We start from the raw sequence: 17,078 nt of genomic DNA on the forward strand, positions 1-17,078 counted from the left end.
GAGGATAAGTTACACAACTAACCATTAGGATCTGTGTGATTAGGAATCAGCTGATAAAGACTTCATTCTAAAAAGAACTACTTTTAAAAGTCCAAAATAAAACAAAAATGAATCTAGTCAAACTGTTAAAATATTTCTAAAAATTTAAATTATTTCAGTGACATCTCTTCATTTCAAAATTTAAAAAATACTTTTCCAAGGCAATTTCTATCTCTCTGTACACACACAGACACACACACACAAAAACATACACAGACATGTACCAACTTAGAGATTGCTTTTGTGATTACTTAGCTGATTTCTTGAAAGAAACTATAAAAGCCAAATCCCAAAAATTCCTTAAAGGGTTAAGCTGGAGTTGTTGGGTTGTTCCAAAGATAGTTTAAGTAACTAAATAGATTATATCACTGCTTTCGAAAGTTCACACTCAAAATATTTTTTGAATTCTAACTTTCCTAGAAATAATTATTCTCCCAACTCCATCCTCTGTTAGAGAGAATCAGAAATTCACACACCCATTACCTCTTTGTTCCCAACCCTCTGCATGGCATCCCCCAGGTGGAAATAAAATCTCCCATCATCAGTGCCAGGATCTCCAGATTCTATTCCTTCCTGTAGAAAGGACAGTGTTAGTATGGGTAAAATAATTAAATACCAGATTCCATTAATTGATTTACGTAGCTTTTCTTATGGCACATCGTAAGAAAACCTAAAAACCAGAAAAATACATCTCCATATTAAACTTTTGGAATGAGGTTACTGGTCAACATTTGCAATGCCAAAACAAAAGGAGGTCATAAAGCTAAATTTAACAATGCATTCATCATTAATTCACAGTGGAATGGCCCACAAAATTAGTATGATACTTTGTGTACCTTCTGTGTGGGAGCAATCGTATTTCAATATTTCGAAGAATTTCTCTGGCTGGATAGCTCTTACATTTATTTTGCTCTCCAAATCTGACCATATGTCATCTAGAGGCTTTTTATTCCTAAACCAAAATGTTTACCTGCTCATGTTTGAAGTGATGGCAGTCCAACTGCGAGTATTATTTCTTTCCATTCAAAACAAATGTGTCTTTACCTTTTAATGATTTTTTTTTTTTTTACAAAACATACAGGAGAATTAAAGCCAATTTGAATCTTTAAAAATGTAATTTTTATTAAACAAATCCCTATTCTAAAACATTTTCCTAATTCTCTGATTTCTCACACAATGACTGAAATTGAGATTGATGAACCCCATTCCCCTCCCCACAAAGAGAAAAGAGAAAATATTAAAGCAACAGAATGCATTTAGAAAAGCAGAAGGATAAAAGTTAAAAATATGTAAATGTCAAGGACTTCTTTCTAAAAATCTGCATCCTTGAGGCCTCTTCACAAGAAGCCTATTATCTTTCACTAGGAAGAAATTGTATTTACATAATGTTGGAAATGAGCAAGCTGCACGACAGAATGGGAAAGGCATCATCACTCAGGACAGGACGGGAGCTGCGGCGAGGGCTTCTAATTGACCAACACTCAAGTGTCCTTGCTTGATAACTGACCAGGCCAGCTCTTGCTTTCCCTATCTCTGAAGCAGGCAGAGTACCAGTAAGTCATCCTATGTCAAAGGAAATGTAAGGAGACACTTTAAATCACAGAAACCCACATGCCCACAGGGCCCTGGCAGGAAATGTGAAGTGCTTGACAGGGGTCCAGGGACAGCCCCATCCCAAGGGGGGAACACCGCTTGTCTGTGTGCAGGGAAGTGAGCCAGATATGACGTTTCAAGAGAAACCAGAAGTCTGCATAATTATACAAAAATGCTCAGATTCTCAAATAAGGCAAGCAATTAAAATGGTTTTTAATAGAACCATGCCAGCCAAATAAAACATGCAAGCTATTTGCAATCAGTGGGTTACTATTTGGGATCTCCGATTTAAGTCATGTGAAAGAAAGAGATCATAAAAGTGGAATATATTGATACTTAAAAAAAAGCCTACAGCTATCTAATCAGCTATGTCCAATATGGTAGCTGCTAGCCACACATTACTGCTAAATTAAAATAAAATGAAAAATTCACTTCCTCAGTCCCAGTGGCCACATTTCAGGTGCTCAATGGCCACATGTGGCCAGTGGCCATCATATTGGAGAACACAGATAAAAAACATTTCCATCACAGTAGAAAATTCTTTTTTTTTAAAGACAGGGTCTTGCTCTGTTTTTTTGTTTTGTTTTTTTTAATATTATATACATTTTTTAGAGACAGGGTCTCAGTCTGTCGCTCAGGCTGGAGGGCAGTAATGCATTCACAGCTCAATGCAGCCTCGACCTCCAGGGCCTGAGTAGCTGGGACCACAGGCATGTGCCACCATATCTGGTTGATTTTTAGAATTTTCTGTAGAGATGGATCTCACTAGGTTGCCTAGGCTGGTCTCAAACTCTTATCCTCAAGTGATTCTCCCACCTTGGTCTCCAAAAGTGTTGGGCTTACAGGTGGGAGCCACTGCACCTGGCCCACAGCAGAAAATTCTACTGGGCAGCCCTGGTCTACACCACCTGTGATTCTGCTGAATTGATGAGGATTTAATTAGATATGAGAAAAAAGGCATATTTTAATTTGAATATTTTGAGCAATGACCTTTTCAGCCAGTATTTGTTACCTCACTTTGTGTGGGTAGTTAAGAGTACTATTCTGAGTACAGTAAATATATAATTAACTTGTAAAAGGAACATATAATGCATTGTCTATACTTAATACATATGTGTGTGTGTGTATATATATATATATATATATATTTTATTTATTTATTTTTTTGAGACACAGTTTCACTCTGTTGCCCAGGCTGGTGTGCAACTTCTCCAGGGTTCTCCTGGGTTCTCCAGACTTCTCCAACGTCTCCTGGATTCAAGTGATTCTCATGCTTCAGCCTCCCGAGTAGCTGGGATTACAGGTGCACACCACCACACCAGGCTCATTTTTGTATTTTTAGTAGAGACAGGGATTCACCATGTTGGCCAGGCTGGTCTTGAACTCCTGACCTCAGGTGACCACCCACCTTGGCCACCCAAAGTGCTGGGATTACAGGCATGAGCCACCACACCTGGCCTATTGTCTTTATTTAAAAATATTTAAAGTATCACTAATTTTGTCTGCCTTTGCCATTTATTTAAAAACTAATAACAACTTCAGTTTTATAAATTTTTAAATAAAATATTTTCCAAATCATCTCTGCTCAAGTGGTTGGTATTCTGACATCTGACACTTTTGGTTACAGTGGGGCCCATGCTGCTTATGAATGTCATGGTCTGAGGGTGGGCATCCTGAGGATGAAAATACTCAGCAGTGCATGCAATCAATCTACAAGGAATAAGCAAGTGTGTCCCAATAACTCGAAGGACTCGAAAGATGAAAGGAGAGGAGAAGCAGTGAGCATTACCTTTAAATATGGGATGCTCTCAGCAATTTTGTTCTGTGCCTTCAGGATGAAGCCATAATGGACTTTGGCAAAGCCATCATTAGGTGTCACACTCAGCACCTAAACTCAAAGAAAACACAGAACATAACTCAAAGAAAACATAGGTGATTGCTTAGAAAATTCTACAAATGACTGTCAAAACCAGTTTTAATTAGCTTTGTTGTACTTGGATTGGATTATGATGTTACAGCTGAAAACACCATAGTACTTTGTCTCATGGCAATATCATTAAGCTTAAATGGCTCCATTTCCTCTCAACTCAATATGCTTTGCACATTTACACAATGGTTCTTCAAGAATGAAGAAATGAATGAAAAGGCAATAACCGTTAAAGCATCACTTTAACAATGCAAATCAGCAAAATATCTCTCAATTGATATGACTTCAATATTTTTTAGTGATCAAGGGAAAATGGCTTTAAATTTGCTATACTTGAAGACAATTCTGAATGGTTATTAGACATCACTTCATATACAAGCTTTATACATTGCCTTAATTAAGAGAAAATTTAGATTTGCATTTGTAATACATCACAATCCATTCATTCAACAGAAAACTTCTTGAGTGCCCAGACCATTTTAAGCCCTGAAGATAAAGTGGTGAGCAAATCCAATATTCTGTGATAAAACCCAGGTAAATATTTCATATAAATCACGTCATTGTTTATTATTATATGCATTCATTATGATTTAAAGATAAATTATGCAAAGTGCCTCTAAATTAAATATTAATAGTGAGAAACCAGAACAACAACATTTAACTTGAAAAGCTACTTAGACAAACTAATTTATGGAACAAAAGAGAAGGATGGAGAAGGTTTGAGTCGGTGCATGTAGGGAAAGATGCATCTCCCATCTCTTCTCTCCATCCTTGAGCCTGAGTAGAAAAAGGGAAGTCACAGCCACAGTAGGACTACAATGGGGTTACACAGAAGGATCAAGTGTACACGCAGGGGACACCAGGCCCTTGGGGGGCCCACACAACACACACCGCAGATGCTGTAGCATTTTCAGCGTGCATCTTGTCCTGCACCTCATCGATTAGCAAATCTAGCCAACACTACCTTCAAAATAGATTCAGAAACATACCATGTGTCACTTCCTTCACCACTGCTACCCTGACCCAAGAGAGGTATCTCATCATCTCTCTATATCTTCTTACAGGAGCCTCCTCACTGCAGATCCTCTGCATGCCTGGCTCTGCCCCTGAGTAGTCCACTCTCCGCTTGCTAAATCCTAGGTCAGATCTCAACCCTCCTCTGCTGCATTGCACTCAGAGTGAGTGCAAGATAGGGTTCCTGGAACCACCCCCAAGGCCTCCCTTGGCTGGGCCTCTCCATTGCTCTGGCCTCCTCTCCTGCCCCTGCCCCTCCCAGCCAAGCCTCTGAGGTATGTTGGACTTCTTGCTGCTCCACAGCAAGCCAAAGATACCCCTGCCTCAGGGTCTTTGCATTCACAGTACCCCTCTGGCTCAGACTCTTCCGCCAGACATCCCCACAGCAAGCTCCCTTACCTCCGTGAAGCCTACGCCTGACCATCACCCGCATTACTAAAACAGAACCCCCTCCATCCCTAGTCACTCTCCAACTTCTTTACCTTGACTCACTTTTCTTCATAGCACTTGTCACCGTCTGACCTAGTGTACTTTTATTTCTCCCACTAAGATGCAAGCTCTACAGGGATTTTGTCTGTTTTGCTCATTGCTCATCCCCACTGCCTGCTATGCATAGCATAGCATTCAGGTGCCCGAGAAACCTGTACTAAATGCTCAGATGAGTACATGCTGGGCTTTCCTCCCTAACTAGACCTCTGAAAGCCCAGATCCTGCTTCTCTGCAGTTTCCACAGTACTGTTCCCAAGCTAGACATTGAGCAGGAGCTCAATAAATACCTCTGGCATTGAACTAAATTGACACAGATGATGATTCTGCCAGCATAACCATGGAGGGATTATTATAATTATTACAGCTACACAGATGACATTTCTGTCTACTGCAGGCACACAGCCATTATCTCAAGTAATTAACAAATTTATTGATTTACTAGACATCTTAGAACACACAGAACTCTTCCAGGCCCTGGGCATAGAAAGATAAATGAGATATACTCTCTTTTCTCAGGGGGCTCTCACTCAAGTGAGGGAGACAGATTTAGAAGTAGACAAATTTAGAAGTAGACAATGCAAGATGGTAAATGTAGCTATAGATAGGCACGAAGCATGCAGGGGTTATATAAGAGGGGCACCTGGCTCACTCTAGGATGAGTGTGGGTGGGGCCAAGCTCTGAAAGGTACTTAGGGATAAATAGGAGTTCACCAGGAAAAGGAAGTGTGGGATGATGGAGGAAAAGGCATTCAAGGTATATTAGAACGTGAGTAGAAAGGGATAGTGGGCCAGGAAAAGCAAAAGAGAATGTTGTTAAATTATGAACAAAAGGTGATAGCAGAAGAGATTGGAGAAAAGGCAGAAGTCAAATTAAATCACAAAGGGTCCTGTTTAGTATCAAGTACAAGGTAATCTCCTGGGGAGTAGAAAAAAATTACATACACTTCTACTTGTATCTGTCTCTCAAATAGTGTGAAACAAGCTCTGTGGCTCTACTGTGATCTGCACGGTGGACAGCCATGTGTCCCATTCAGGAAAAACACTGTCAGGAGGCGAGGGTCGGGGCTCAGACCTCAGGGCAGCTGACAGTGCTGCCCTCCCTGCTTGCTTCTTTGTGCGTGGGTACCATGCTCACTGCAGTTTATATGCGAATGTGTAATGGACATGCAGGTTGTATTATCTAGTTGTAATCAACAAACCCTCAGAAAATGACAAGTGGTTTTATGAGATTTCTAAAAAACCCAGATTGAGGCTACAGTTGCCCTTTGAACAACATGGGTTTGAAATGCATGGATTATCTTCCGCCTCTGCTGCCCCTGAGACAAGACCAACTCCCCCTCATCCTCCTCCTCTTCCTCGGCCTAGTTAAGGCGAAAACAGTGAGGATGCAAACTTTAATCATCCACTTCCTCTTAATGAATAGCAAATATATTTTCTCTTCCTTATGGTTTTTACAGTTTCTAATTTTTTAATTTTTGTAGGTACATTGTAGGTGTATGTATTTATGGGGTACATGAGATGTTTTGATACAGGCATACTATGCATACTAATTACATCATGGAAGATGGGGTATCCAGCCCCTCAGACATTTATCCTTTGTGTTACAAATAATCCAATTATATTCTTTTAGTTTCCTTATGCTTTTTAAAATAACATGTTCTTTTCTCTAGCTTACTTCATTATAAGAATATAACATATAGTACATATACAAAATATGCGTTAATCGACTGTTTATGCTACCCGGTGGCTTCTGGTCAACAGCAGACTATTAGTAGTTAAGTTTTGGGGGAGTCAAAATGTGCACATGGATTTTCAACTGCCCAGGAGGTTAGCATCCCCAACCCCTGTGTTGTTCAAGGACCAACTGTAATATTAGACAGATTGTCTCTCTCTTTCTTTCTCTCTCTCTATAAAACACACACATCCATACACAAACACAAAGCACAGACAAAAACAACCACAACCTCATACAGCCGACATTTCTATCCCCAGTACAAACTCTTTGCATGATACATTCCTGGGATTTTAAAAAGTTATATAATCATAAAATCATAAATATTAATTTTTCAGCAAGAGTTAAAAGATTTTCTGGCAGTTAAATAGAATTTTATATTTGACATCATCTTAAAAATTGTTTTGGGGTATGTACCTTTTGTAATGCACATGTATATTAGTGCATATATATATACGTAATATTATGTGGGTACATACATGTACACATAACATATAAGTACATAAACATATCTCAGGCATTTGCTTGAACATTTTAGTCTGGAAGGGCCGCCATCAAGCATGTTGGAAGACCACTGCTGCAGGAAATGAGAACCACAGAAGATTTAAAGCCGAGGGAGATGATCAGGGTTGTGTTTTGGTGTTGGTAAGGGTTGGGGGAGAGCAAGCTAGGACAGGATAAACCTGTCCCTGCTCAGGCAAGAGATGACGGGTGCTTTGGTTACAAAGGGAAGGGATTTGAAAGTTAATCAGAAGTTAAAATGAACACAAATTCGTGATTTGGTACCAGATTATAAACTTCATGTGGGCACATTCTGCGTGTGTTTCATGAACTATTGTTTCTCTAGCTAGTGTGTATGGGTTTTAATAGATGTGTGTTGGCTGAGTGAATGGGTATACGTGAGCAGTGGCAGGTGAGTCAGGAGTGGCATGAAACTCCCCACTGTAACACCTGGGCAGCTGCTAATGTTGCCAACTTGCAAGAGAATCCCAGGAGGGGCCGCAAAAAGCCACAAACTGGAGCAAATGATGTCACACCATTTTAAAGCCAGTTTCTTTGTTGCAACTAAAAGCAGCAAAAAACTGGAAAAATAAAAATATCAATGATTTTTATAACTGTACTCAAAAGTAAAAATTAACATGAAGAAAAATATAAAATTACAATGTCTGTTTTCTAAAAATGATCTTTAACATAAACATATCAAGAAAAACCTTGGTTAATGAAAGAGACTCCATTAGATAATAGCTTATTAAAAGTGAGAGGACTGGAAAAAAGGCGACCCCCACACATATTTTCAGTCTATTCATGCTTTAAAAAAAAACTCATTCAGTTGAATAATATCCTTATATTTTAGACTTTCTGCATCCTATTATGCATATTCAGATGAGATTATGATATAAAATGTATAAACAACAGGTAAATTTTATTTTTCGGGATGAAGTAAAATGTTTCACATATCTGAGATTTAGCGTCAGGTAAAGGGATGAATATCCTGAAGGGAGGTTTTAAAAAGGTGAGGAAGGACAAATCCACAGTGTATTAGAGAAACCAGTATGCTGTCAGATCCTGCCCTAACCTCAAACGTGCTTGCACCCAGTCAACACTTGAGAATGTTTTTTAGATGGAAAGAAAGAAGGAGAAAAGGGTGCAGGAAGGTAGGAAGCGAGAGAGGGAGGGGTAGAGGGACAGAAGAAAGAAAATAGGGAAGAATTCTACAAGGAAGGAAGGGAATGAGGAGTAAGGGAAGGAAGGGAAGAAGGAAGGAACAAAGGAAGGAAGGGAGAGAGGGAGGGAGGGAGGGAGAGAGGGAGGGAGGGAGGAAGGAAGGAAGGAAGGGAGAGAGGGAGGGAGGGAGGAAGGAAGGAAGGAAGGAAGGAAGGAAGGAAGGAAGTTAGGAATTCTACAAGTTCCATTTTTGTGGCCTCTGACAGTGACAAAATAATGGATATGTTTGTTATAGCTTCACAATTCTTACATTCACAGACCCTGATTCACTGAGGTATATGATGCTTCTCTTAACCATACTCTGTAAGACAGGGCATTGAGTGTTATGTGTTGGCCATTAACAAATGCAATGTTCCACATGGAATTAATTTATGGCCTGGAATAGGTCTTTAGTAAATGGCACACATTGTCAACATTAAAGGTTCAATCCACCCTGTGTAGCTATTAGTGATGTTATAAAAGCAAAGGTCTTATTTCTGCTCTCTCAGAAAATATAAAAATTATGAGAAAGGTAAAAAGACAACTGCTTCAAAATTCAATGATTTTCATTACACGATAATAGCAATACACAGAGGAAAGTACCGCTTTGAGAATAGACCCAGTCCCTACCAGAGTATGAAATTGCTGTTCTTGATGGCATTTAAAAAATACTGTAAAAGGAGTAGGGTGAGATGACTTGTGCCTGTAATCCCAGCTATTTTGGAGGCCTGAGGCAGGAGGGTCACTTGTGGCCAGGAATTTGAATCCAGCCTGGATATCATAGGAAGACCTCACCATCACTAAAGAATTTTTTAAAATTTAACTGGGCATGATGGCATGTGCCTGTAGTCCCAGCTACTTAAGAGGCTGAAGCAGGAGGATTGCTTGAGTCCGGGACATGGATGCTGAGGTGAGCTATGATCACATCATTACACTCCAGTCTGGGCAACAGAGTGAGACCATGTGTCAAAAACAAATACAAAAGCAAAACAAAACTGTAGCAGAAATCATACTATCACTGAGTGGTAGCATCTTGATGTACACTTCACCAGCTTGAAAACCATTGATCAAAGGGCCCAAATTAAAGAATAACAAGTAAACATGTTCATCTTTCTTTTACAGAGGCATCAACTTTCTCCATCTTCAAAATTCATTGGGCATCCTCTTCATTCTGTACCAAATGAATTCCTCCACTGCCTAAAGAAGTCATATTTCTCTAGATTTTCTAGTTACTTGTGACTTAGAGGTTATCTATCAACATCTGTTATAAAGTAGAAATCCTTTGAAAGGTATCCTTGCCAGAGGATTTGAAGAGTCAGTGCCCTGCTGAAAAGTGAGTAATTTATGTCACATGCTTGAAAGGCCCCTGTTCTATAGCCTCTCTCTAGACCATACTTCTGCCAAAAAAAAAAAAGGAAAGAGTGTGTCTGTGTGTGTGTGCGTGTGTGTGTGTGTGTAACATTCACAGGAACTTAAATTCTTCTTCCTGTCATAAAGAACAATTTTAGAAAGACTATGTATGGAAAGATAAATATGAAGTTTTAAAAGCATCACAATTATAAGTTGAAGGCTTTAATGTACTAAGTGTTAACTAAGATTTAAAAATCTTCTGATCTAGGAAGAAAAGCAATGTTAAAACATATTTTAGAATATGTTAACTATAATAATACTTACATGCTTTTTAACTTAATTTAAAATAAAGAGAGACTGGGTATAATAAATGTAATTTGCAAATAGCCTTAGAACTTAATTTGACGTAGTTAATACAAGATTGATGCTTACCTCTTCATAAACTTTCTTTGCATTGTCATTATCTCCTATCAAGAGGTATCCCACGCCAAGGTCATTTTTTAAGGAAGTATCATTGGGAAATAGTTGAACTAATCTCTGCAGGGTAAGCAGGGAACCTCTCATATGACCTGAGTAGGTGGGAATTAAAAAAAAATAGAAATAAAAACAGATTATGTACACTTTTGTATTGAGAATGTAAGTCATGAGAGACTATTCACCAGAGCCTGAGAACCAGCTCAAATCTGGCTTTATTAGTGGTTTACTAAGTACCTAGTAGGATTTCATAATGTAGTCGCAATGGTATTAATAACTGCCATAAGTAGATACTGAATATGGTATTGATTATAAACATCTAAAGACATTCTCATTTTTTACATTCAGCAATGTTTACCATTTTATGTTAAATTCCTTCTCAAGAAAAACTTAGTTAACAATTCCTCATTAAAAAAAAAAGTTCTGCTGAAATCTTTTTGGTTTATTAACTTTATGAATAGGGGATAAGCAATAAAAAGTCTTAACTAACTTCAGGGTCTAGCACCCTGTATGCAATTCGAAAAGGCACCAAAGTACATAGGACAGTACCTAACTGCTGACACATCCCCTATGAATGACAAGTGTACTCATCTCTAGGTAATGACCTAGTCATGGAGCAAATGATACATCATCCAGTATTATGGGGCCCTCTCGTGGACAAAGGCATACTTTGCACGCATGAATCATGAAAAAACCCAGCTTCAATTATCTGTATAAAAGAACATGTGCAAAAAGAGGACTAGCATCAACGAAAAAAGCCATGAATTATCTAAAGGGCTTAGTTGCCCACAATCTAGGAGAGTGATGGGAGTGTCAGTACGCTAAAGCAGCTGTATATTCCACTGCCAAACCATCTGCCATAAAGCATCACCAACTCATCCGACGGTCTATGCCCTTATTACCAGCCAATCATATTCCAACCAGAACCCTAGCCATTTCCTCACTAACAAATCTGGGCTTCCTTTTCTATACCTTTCCTTCCCCCTATCTGTCCACCTAGGCTCACACTTTCTTCTAGAATTCTCCTATTATCCACAACAAAAGCATGGACACAAACTCCTCCTGCAGCCATCTGCTCCCCATCCCTTCCACTCTGCATCTGGGAACCCTGTTGTGTTGTGACCAACTTCACCACCTTGTCATTTTCACTAAAATCTTCTGTCTCCATTTGCCTCAGAGCCTCCTCGAGTGAACTTGCTTTATTCTCAAGGACATTCTGAGAGGACTACATTCAAATGCTGATGGATTGCTGTGGAAGAGGCAGTCACCTTCCCAGGGCCGAGGACAGGGTGAGGCCAGAGAGGCACTCAGAGTTAGATTTCAGAGGATGCCAAAAAAGTTCATAATTTTGATGTGAAGGCTAGTTTAATGCATCCTTTTAAAAAATCAATATTAATGTAAAACATTCATGATGAAGAAAATGTTAACACTTTAGTGACAGAATCACTAAACAGTGCTAAGCAGAGCCATAGTGGAGACTGAGGCAAGAGGAAAACTCAGTAATGCTGATTCTTTTTTTTGAGATGGAGTCTTGCTCTGTCGCCCAGGCTGGAGTGCAGTGGCACGATCTTGGCTCACTGCAACCTCTGCCTTCTGGGTTCAAGTGATTCTCCTGCCTCAGCTCTTGAGTAGCTGGGATTACAGGTGCCCGCCACTATGCCCGGCTAATTTTTGTATTTTCAGTAGAGACCAGGTTTCACCATGTTGGCCAGGCAGGTCTGGAACTCCTGACCTCAGGTGATCTGCCCGTCTTGGCTTCCCAAAGTGCTGGGATTACAGGCGTGAGCCACTGTGTCCGGGCAGTAATGCTGATTTTGCGTCCATGGCGAGTGCCTGCATTGCCTCTCTGGAGTCCCGGCCCTGCCTTTTCTGTGCTGAATTTGTGCTGCATGTTTTTGTTCTGCTGCACTGGTCCCTATGAATATTAGTCTAACTGACCATTTCTTATCATTTTTAATCATCACATGGACTTTAGTCCTATTTTGTTTATCTACAAAAGTGATACAACTCCTCTTCATTCTAATCCTCAGAAAACCAATAGGAGGGTCCATTGGGCCTTGACTCTAATCTATAGGAGCCTCCCCTAAGTGACATTAATAATCTGTCCATGTAACTATCTTGCCAGCCGAGCACCTGCCTTGGCAGTGACTCATAGCTTAGCTCCTTCCCTCCATGTTGACTGATGATCTGTTATGGGGAGAGAATTGTAAGCCTGGTTATCGTGAAGTTAGCTAACAGCTAGTCTTACTTGCCTTTGGTACTGGGAACCTGGGTCAGTCCAGAGGATGGTATATGATGTTCTATATTATGTATGCTACTTTTAGCATCTAGCTGGTATCATTTTTCCTCAAATGATAGTCTTTAGATTGTAGCCTCCAATATCTGATGATATATGATATGATGTTCTTTTCAAAGTATTTGCAAATTTACTTCATGATTTTTTTTTTCTAGCATTTTCCTTGATATAGGGTCAAATCTTACCAGTAAATTTTTTTTAGAGTACCAGAAACAGCTATTATTCATTTATACAAAATTTCCACAGATAATTTCAACCTCTATGAATCATTTTGCTATAGTTAAGGAAGAAAAGAATTTGGTATCACAGGAAGAGTTTTTTATTCCAGACCTATTAATCTGTTAGCTATGATTCCTTAGGCAAATTATACAAGCTATCATAAAATGGGAAGAAAGAGGGAGAAGAGAGCTAGCAGAGATTTGTTCATGAAATTTAAGGGAAGAAAACATCTCCATAAGATAAAAGTGTAAGATGAAGTAGCAAGTGCTAATGTAGAAGCTGTAGCAAGTTTCCAGAAGATCTAGCTAAGATCATTGATGAAGTGATCTACACTAAACAGCTAAGATCACTGATGAAGTGATCTACACTAAACAGCAGATTTTCTATGCAGACAAAATCACTGTCTATTGGAAGAAGATGCCATCAGGACTTTCATAGTGAGAGAGGAGAAGTCAATGCCTGCTTTTAAAGTTTTGAGGATACACCTACTGTGTTGTTAGGAGCTAATGCAGCTGGAGACTTTAAGTTGAAGCCAGTGCTCACTTACGATTTTGAAAAACCTGGTGCCCTTAAAAATTATGCTAAATCTACTCTACTTGTGCTCTATAAATGGGAAAACAAAGTCTGGATGATAGGACATCTAGCATGGTTTGTTGAATATTTTAAGCCCACTGTTGAGTCCTTAAAAAAAAAAAAGATTCCTTTCAAAATATTACTGCTCATTGATAAGCACCTAGTCACAAAGAACTCTGATGGAGATGTATAAGGAGGTGAATGGTGTTCTCATGCCTGCTAACACAACATCCATTCTGCAGTTCATGGATCAAGGAGAAATTTAGACTTTTAAGTTCTATTATTTAATAAATACATTTTATTTAAATGTCAAAATATAAAAACTAACAGGAGTTTGGGGAGGAAGTTGCTTCCAACCCTCATTAATGACTTTGAGGGGTTCAAGACTTCAGTGGAGGAAGTAACTACAGATGTGGAAATAGCAAGATAACTAGAATTAGAAGTGGATCCTAAAGATGTGACTGATTTGCTGCAATCTCATGATCAAACTTTAATAGATGAGTAGTTGCTTCTTACAGATGAGCAAAGAAAGTGGTTTCTTGAGACGGAATGTACTCCTGGTGAAGATGCAGTGAACATTGTTGAAATGGCAACAAAGGATTTAGAATATTCCATAAACTTTGTTGATAAGGCAGTGGCAGGGTTTGAGAGGATTGACTCCAATTTTGAAAAAAGTTCTGTAGGCAAAACACTGCCAAACAGCATTTCAAACTACAGATAAATCTTTCCCGAAAGGAAGAGTCAATCAATGCAGCAAACGTCATTGTTGCCTTATTTTAAGAAATTGCCTCAGTCACCCCAACCTTCAGCAACCACCACCCTCATCAGTCACTGGCTATTAACATTGAGGCAAGACCTCCATCAGCAAAAGGATTACAACTCACTGAAGGCTCAGATTATCGTTAGCATTTTTTAGCAATAACATATTTTTAAATTAGGGTTTGGACATTGTCTTTTAAGCCATAATGTTATTTCACACTTAAGACACTATGACATAGTATAAATACAACTTTTAGATACCCTGGGAAATCAAAAAATTTGTGTAACTCTCTTTATTCTGATGGTCTGGAACCAAATCCACAGTATCTGTGAGGCATGCCTCTATTAAGGTTAGGATTACAATTTCAGTTTTAGAGATGGTGAGCCTAGGACAGACACATTACTTGAAATCAGTTGTAAAACTCAGGTTTTCTCCCACATAATTCTTCTAAGAGAAGAATACACTCTTCAGCTTCTTCAAGATAAAAAGTATGCCATTTCCTACTGAATTACCTTTGATTGCATCTTACCTAGAAATTGTTGCCTGTCTGAGCGACGCTTCAAACTCAGCTTCAGCAGGTCTGCAGGGACATCAGGTAGGCTGGCCACCTCTTGGTAGGTCTCGATGGCTCCACGTAGCACCTCATTACTTCTCCTCTTCTCAGCCAAATCATCCTCACACTAGAAGAAGTCCCCAGACTGGATAAATGTCCCATGACTAGCTGTGTTTGTAATTACCCAAAATATTCATAAAAAGTTAACTTTTGGACATGCTTTAAAAGAAATGTAAAACACATTAGCCTTTTCTCCTTATCAAGAGATAAAAAAAAACTAACAAAAGATAGAAAATCAACACACTATTTTAATAATACAAAGTAAAGTTTGTTACTAAAGACAAGAAAGAATGTCATAAATGCAGGACTAATACACGCTGGGGCTGATGGAGATGTACGTCCTATTACACACTAACATTATATAGGCAGGTCTCCAGCCCAAGTTCCCGTTCTTTCATTAATTTATTCGTGTATGCATTCGTTCATTTAACTACTGTTTTCTGGGAAAGAGGCACTCTTCTACAAATGTGGCAGGCATATTGAACAAAACTGACAAAGCCCTTTTTGCTTCTACTTTGTATCCATTTTGGAAAGGTGGCAAATATAATAAACAAATAAAGGTACTATGTGTCTAACAGCCATAAGTGCTGTGGATAAAAACAAAGCAGGCTTAGGAGTGCTGGGTAGGAATGGTAAGAAGTTGCTAATTTAATCAGGATAATTGGGGAGGGCCTGAAAGAAGAGAGGGAGCAAATTATGAAGATACCTTGGGGAGTAGCATTCTAGGCAGGGAAAAGAGCAAGAGCAAAGGCTTGGAGGTAGGAGTGAGGAATCGAGGAAAGGCCAGTGCAGTGGAGGGGAGGAAAGGGAAGACCAATGGAGGCCATGAGGTAAAGTAGGGCCTGGCAAGATATTGACAATTCTAGTACACAAAGTGAGATGGGAAGACAATGGGGGCTTTTGAAATGATCTGATATATGTATTAAAGGGATCATGGTGGCAGCCGTATGGAGAACAGACTGAGAAGCTGGGAGAGGCAGAACACTCCAGCAGGAATCCAGGTGTGGGATGGTTATGGCTTGGACTAAGGTAGCAGTAATGGAAGTGGTAACAAGTGGTCAGATTATAGATACATTTTGAAGGTCAGAGCCAACAGATTTGCTGATGGTCTAAATGTAGGGTGTGAGAAAAGGGGAGAGAGAAAAACCAAGAATGAACAAGGTTTGGGATTCAGTGATTACTGGATGAACCGTCATTCCTTGAGAATGGGAAGAAAGCGCAAAAGCAAGTTTGGGGGCAGTATAGAATCAGGAGATTTGTTTTGGACATATTAAACCTAAAATGCCTATAAGATATCCAAATGGAGTTATTGACCAGGAAGGGGCATATATGAGTCTGAAGTTCAGGAGGGAGGTCAGAGTAAGAGAAGTTAAGTGTGGGAATCATCAAGGATGAAGATGGTATGTAAAGCTAGGAAGCTAGAAGGAGTCGAGAGTGTAGACAGAGAAAAGAAGCGGTCCAAGAACTGAATCCTAAAGAACTCCAATGTTTAAAGGTCATTAGAGATCAGGATAACAAGGGAGGAGCAGCAAAAAGGAGGGAGCACCACAGTACTGCAGGTTCAAGAGAACATGAGATGGAAGGAGGTGGAGATAACTCTTTTGAAGAGTTTCACTGTAAAGGGGAGCAGAAAAATGAGCCAGCTGGCAGAGGGTAATGTGCAGACAAGGGGAGTTCTTTAAGGATGGGACATAGTACAGCATGTTTCCAAGGCGATGCAAGAGACTCAGTAGAGAGGGAAAATCTGATGATACAGAAGGAGACACAAAAATTAGAGGGATGTCCTTCAGCAGGTGAGAGAGGAACAGGGACCAGAATAGTCCATCTGTGCTAACAGGAGGGAAGGCAGAGCATATGGGCACAGGTAGAGAATGGCTGTTAGCATAGTAGCAGCATCATGTGGAAATTGTCTGGATATTTCTATTTTCTTAATGAAATAAGAATCAACATTCTTAGCTGGAAACTGAGAATGGAGAGTAAAATACTGGAGTCAGGAAGAGAGAGGAGAATGTGTAAAATGTCATCAATATCTCATCAGATTTAGGAGGCTACAATCTGAAGGCTATTATTTGAGGAAAAATGATTCTGGATAGATGCTAAAAGTAGCATATATTTTTTTTTCTCAGAATATTTAAACATGTTTATGTTGTTAAAATGTGTGCTGTAGTTAATATATAGATGTATGCAGAACCAAAATAAAGTATCGCTCCATAATTTGAGGGCACAGTAAGAAAATGACCCATCCCTCCCATATCTCAAAGTAAAAAACAAACAAACAAACAAACAAACCTAAGA

At 39.3% G+C, this 17,078-nt stretch overlaps 1 protein-coding gene across 21 annotated transcripts in view; it reads right to left on the minus strand.

Annotated features, from left to right (window-relative positions):
- The window catches only part of ASPH (aspartate beta-hydroxylase), a 214,078-nt gene that overhangs the window by 51,917 nt on the left and 145,083 nt on the right, over window positions 1-17,078 (minus strand). For all 21 annotated transcript variants that reach the window (XM_055116588.2, XM_034966138.3, XM_034966135.3 and 18 more), the window contains 4 exons: window positions 14,700-14,850; window positions 10,281-10,417; window positions 3,422-3,520; window positions 523-612 (listed from right to left, as the gene is read on the minus strand). In XM_055116588.2, coding sequence (XP_054972563.2) covers window positions 523-612; window positions 3,422-3,520; window positions 10,281-10,417; window positions 14,700-14,850 — 477 coding nt within the window. The remainder of the gene's footprint in view (window positions 1-522; window positions 613-3,421; window positions 3,521-10,280; window positions 10,418-14,699; window positions 14,851-17,078) is intronic.

The sequence above is a fragment of the Pan paniscus genome, chromosome 7 (genome assembly GCF_029289425.2).
Source record: "Pan paniscus chromosome 7, NHGRI_mPanPan1-v2.0_pri, whole genome shotgun sequence".
NCBI lineage: Eukaryota > Metazoa > Chordata > Mammalia > Primates > Hominidae > Pan > Pan paniscus.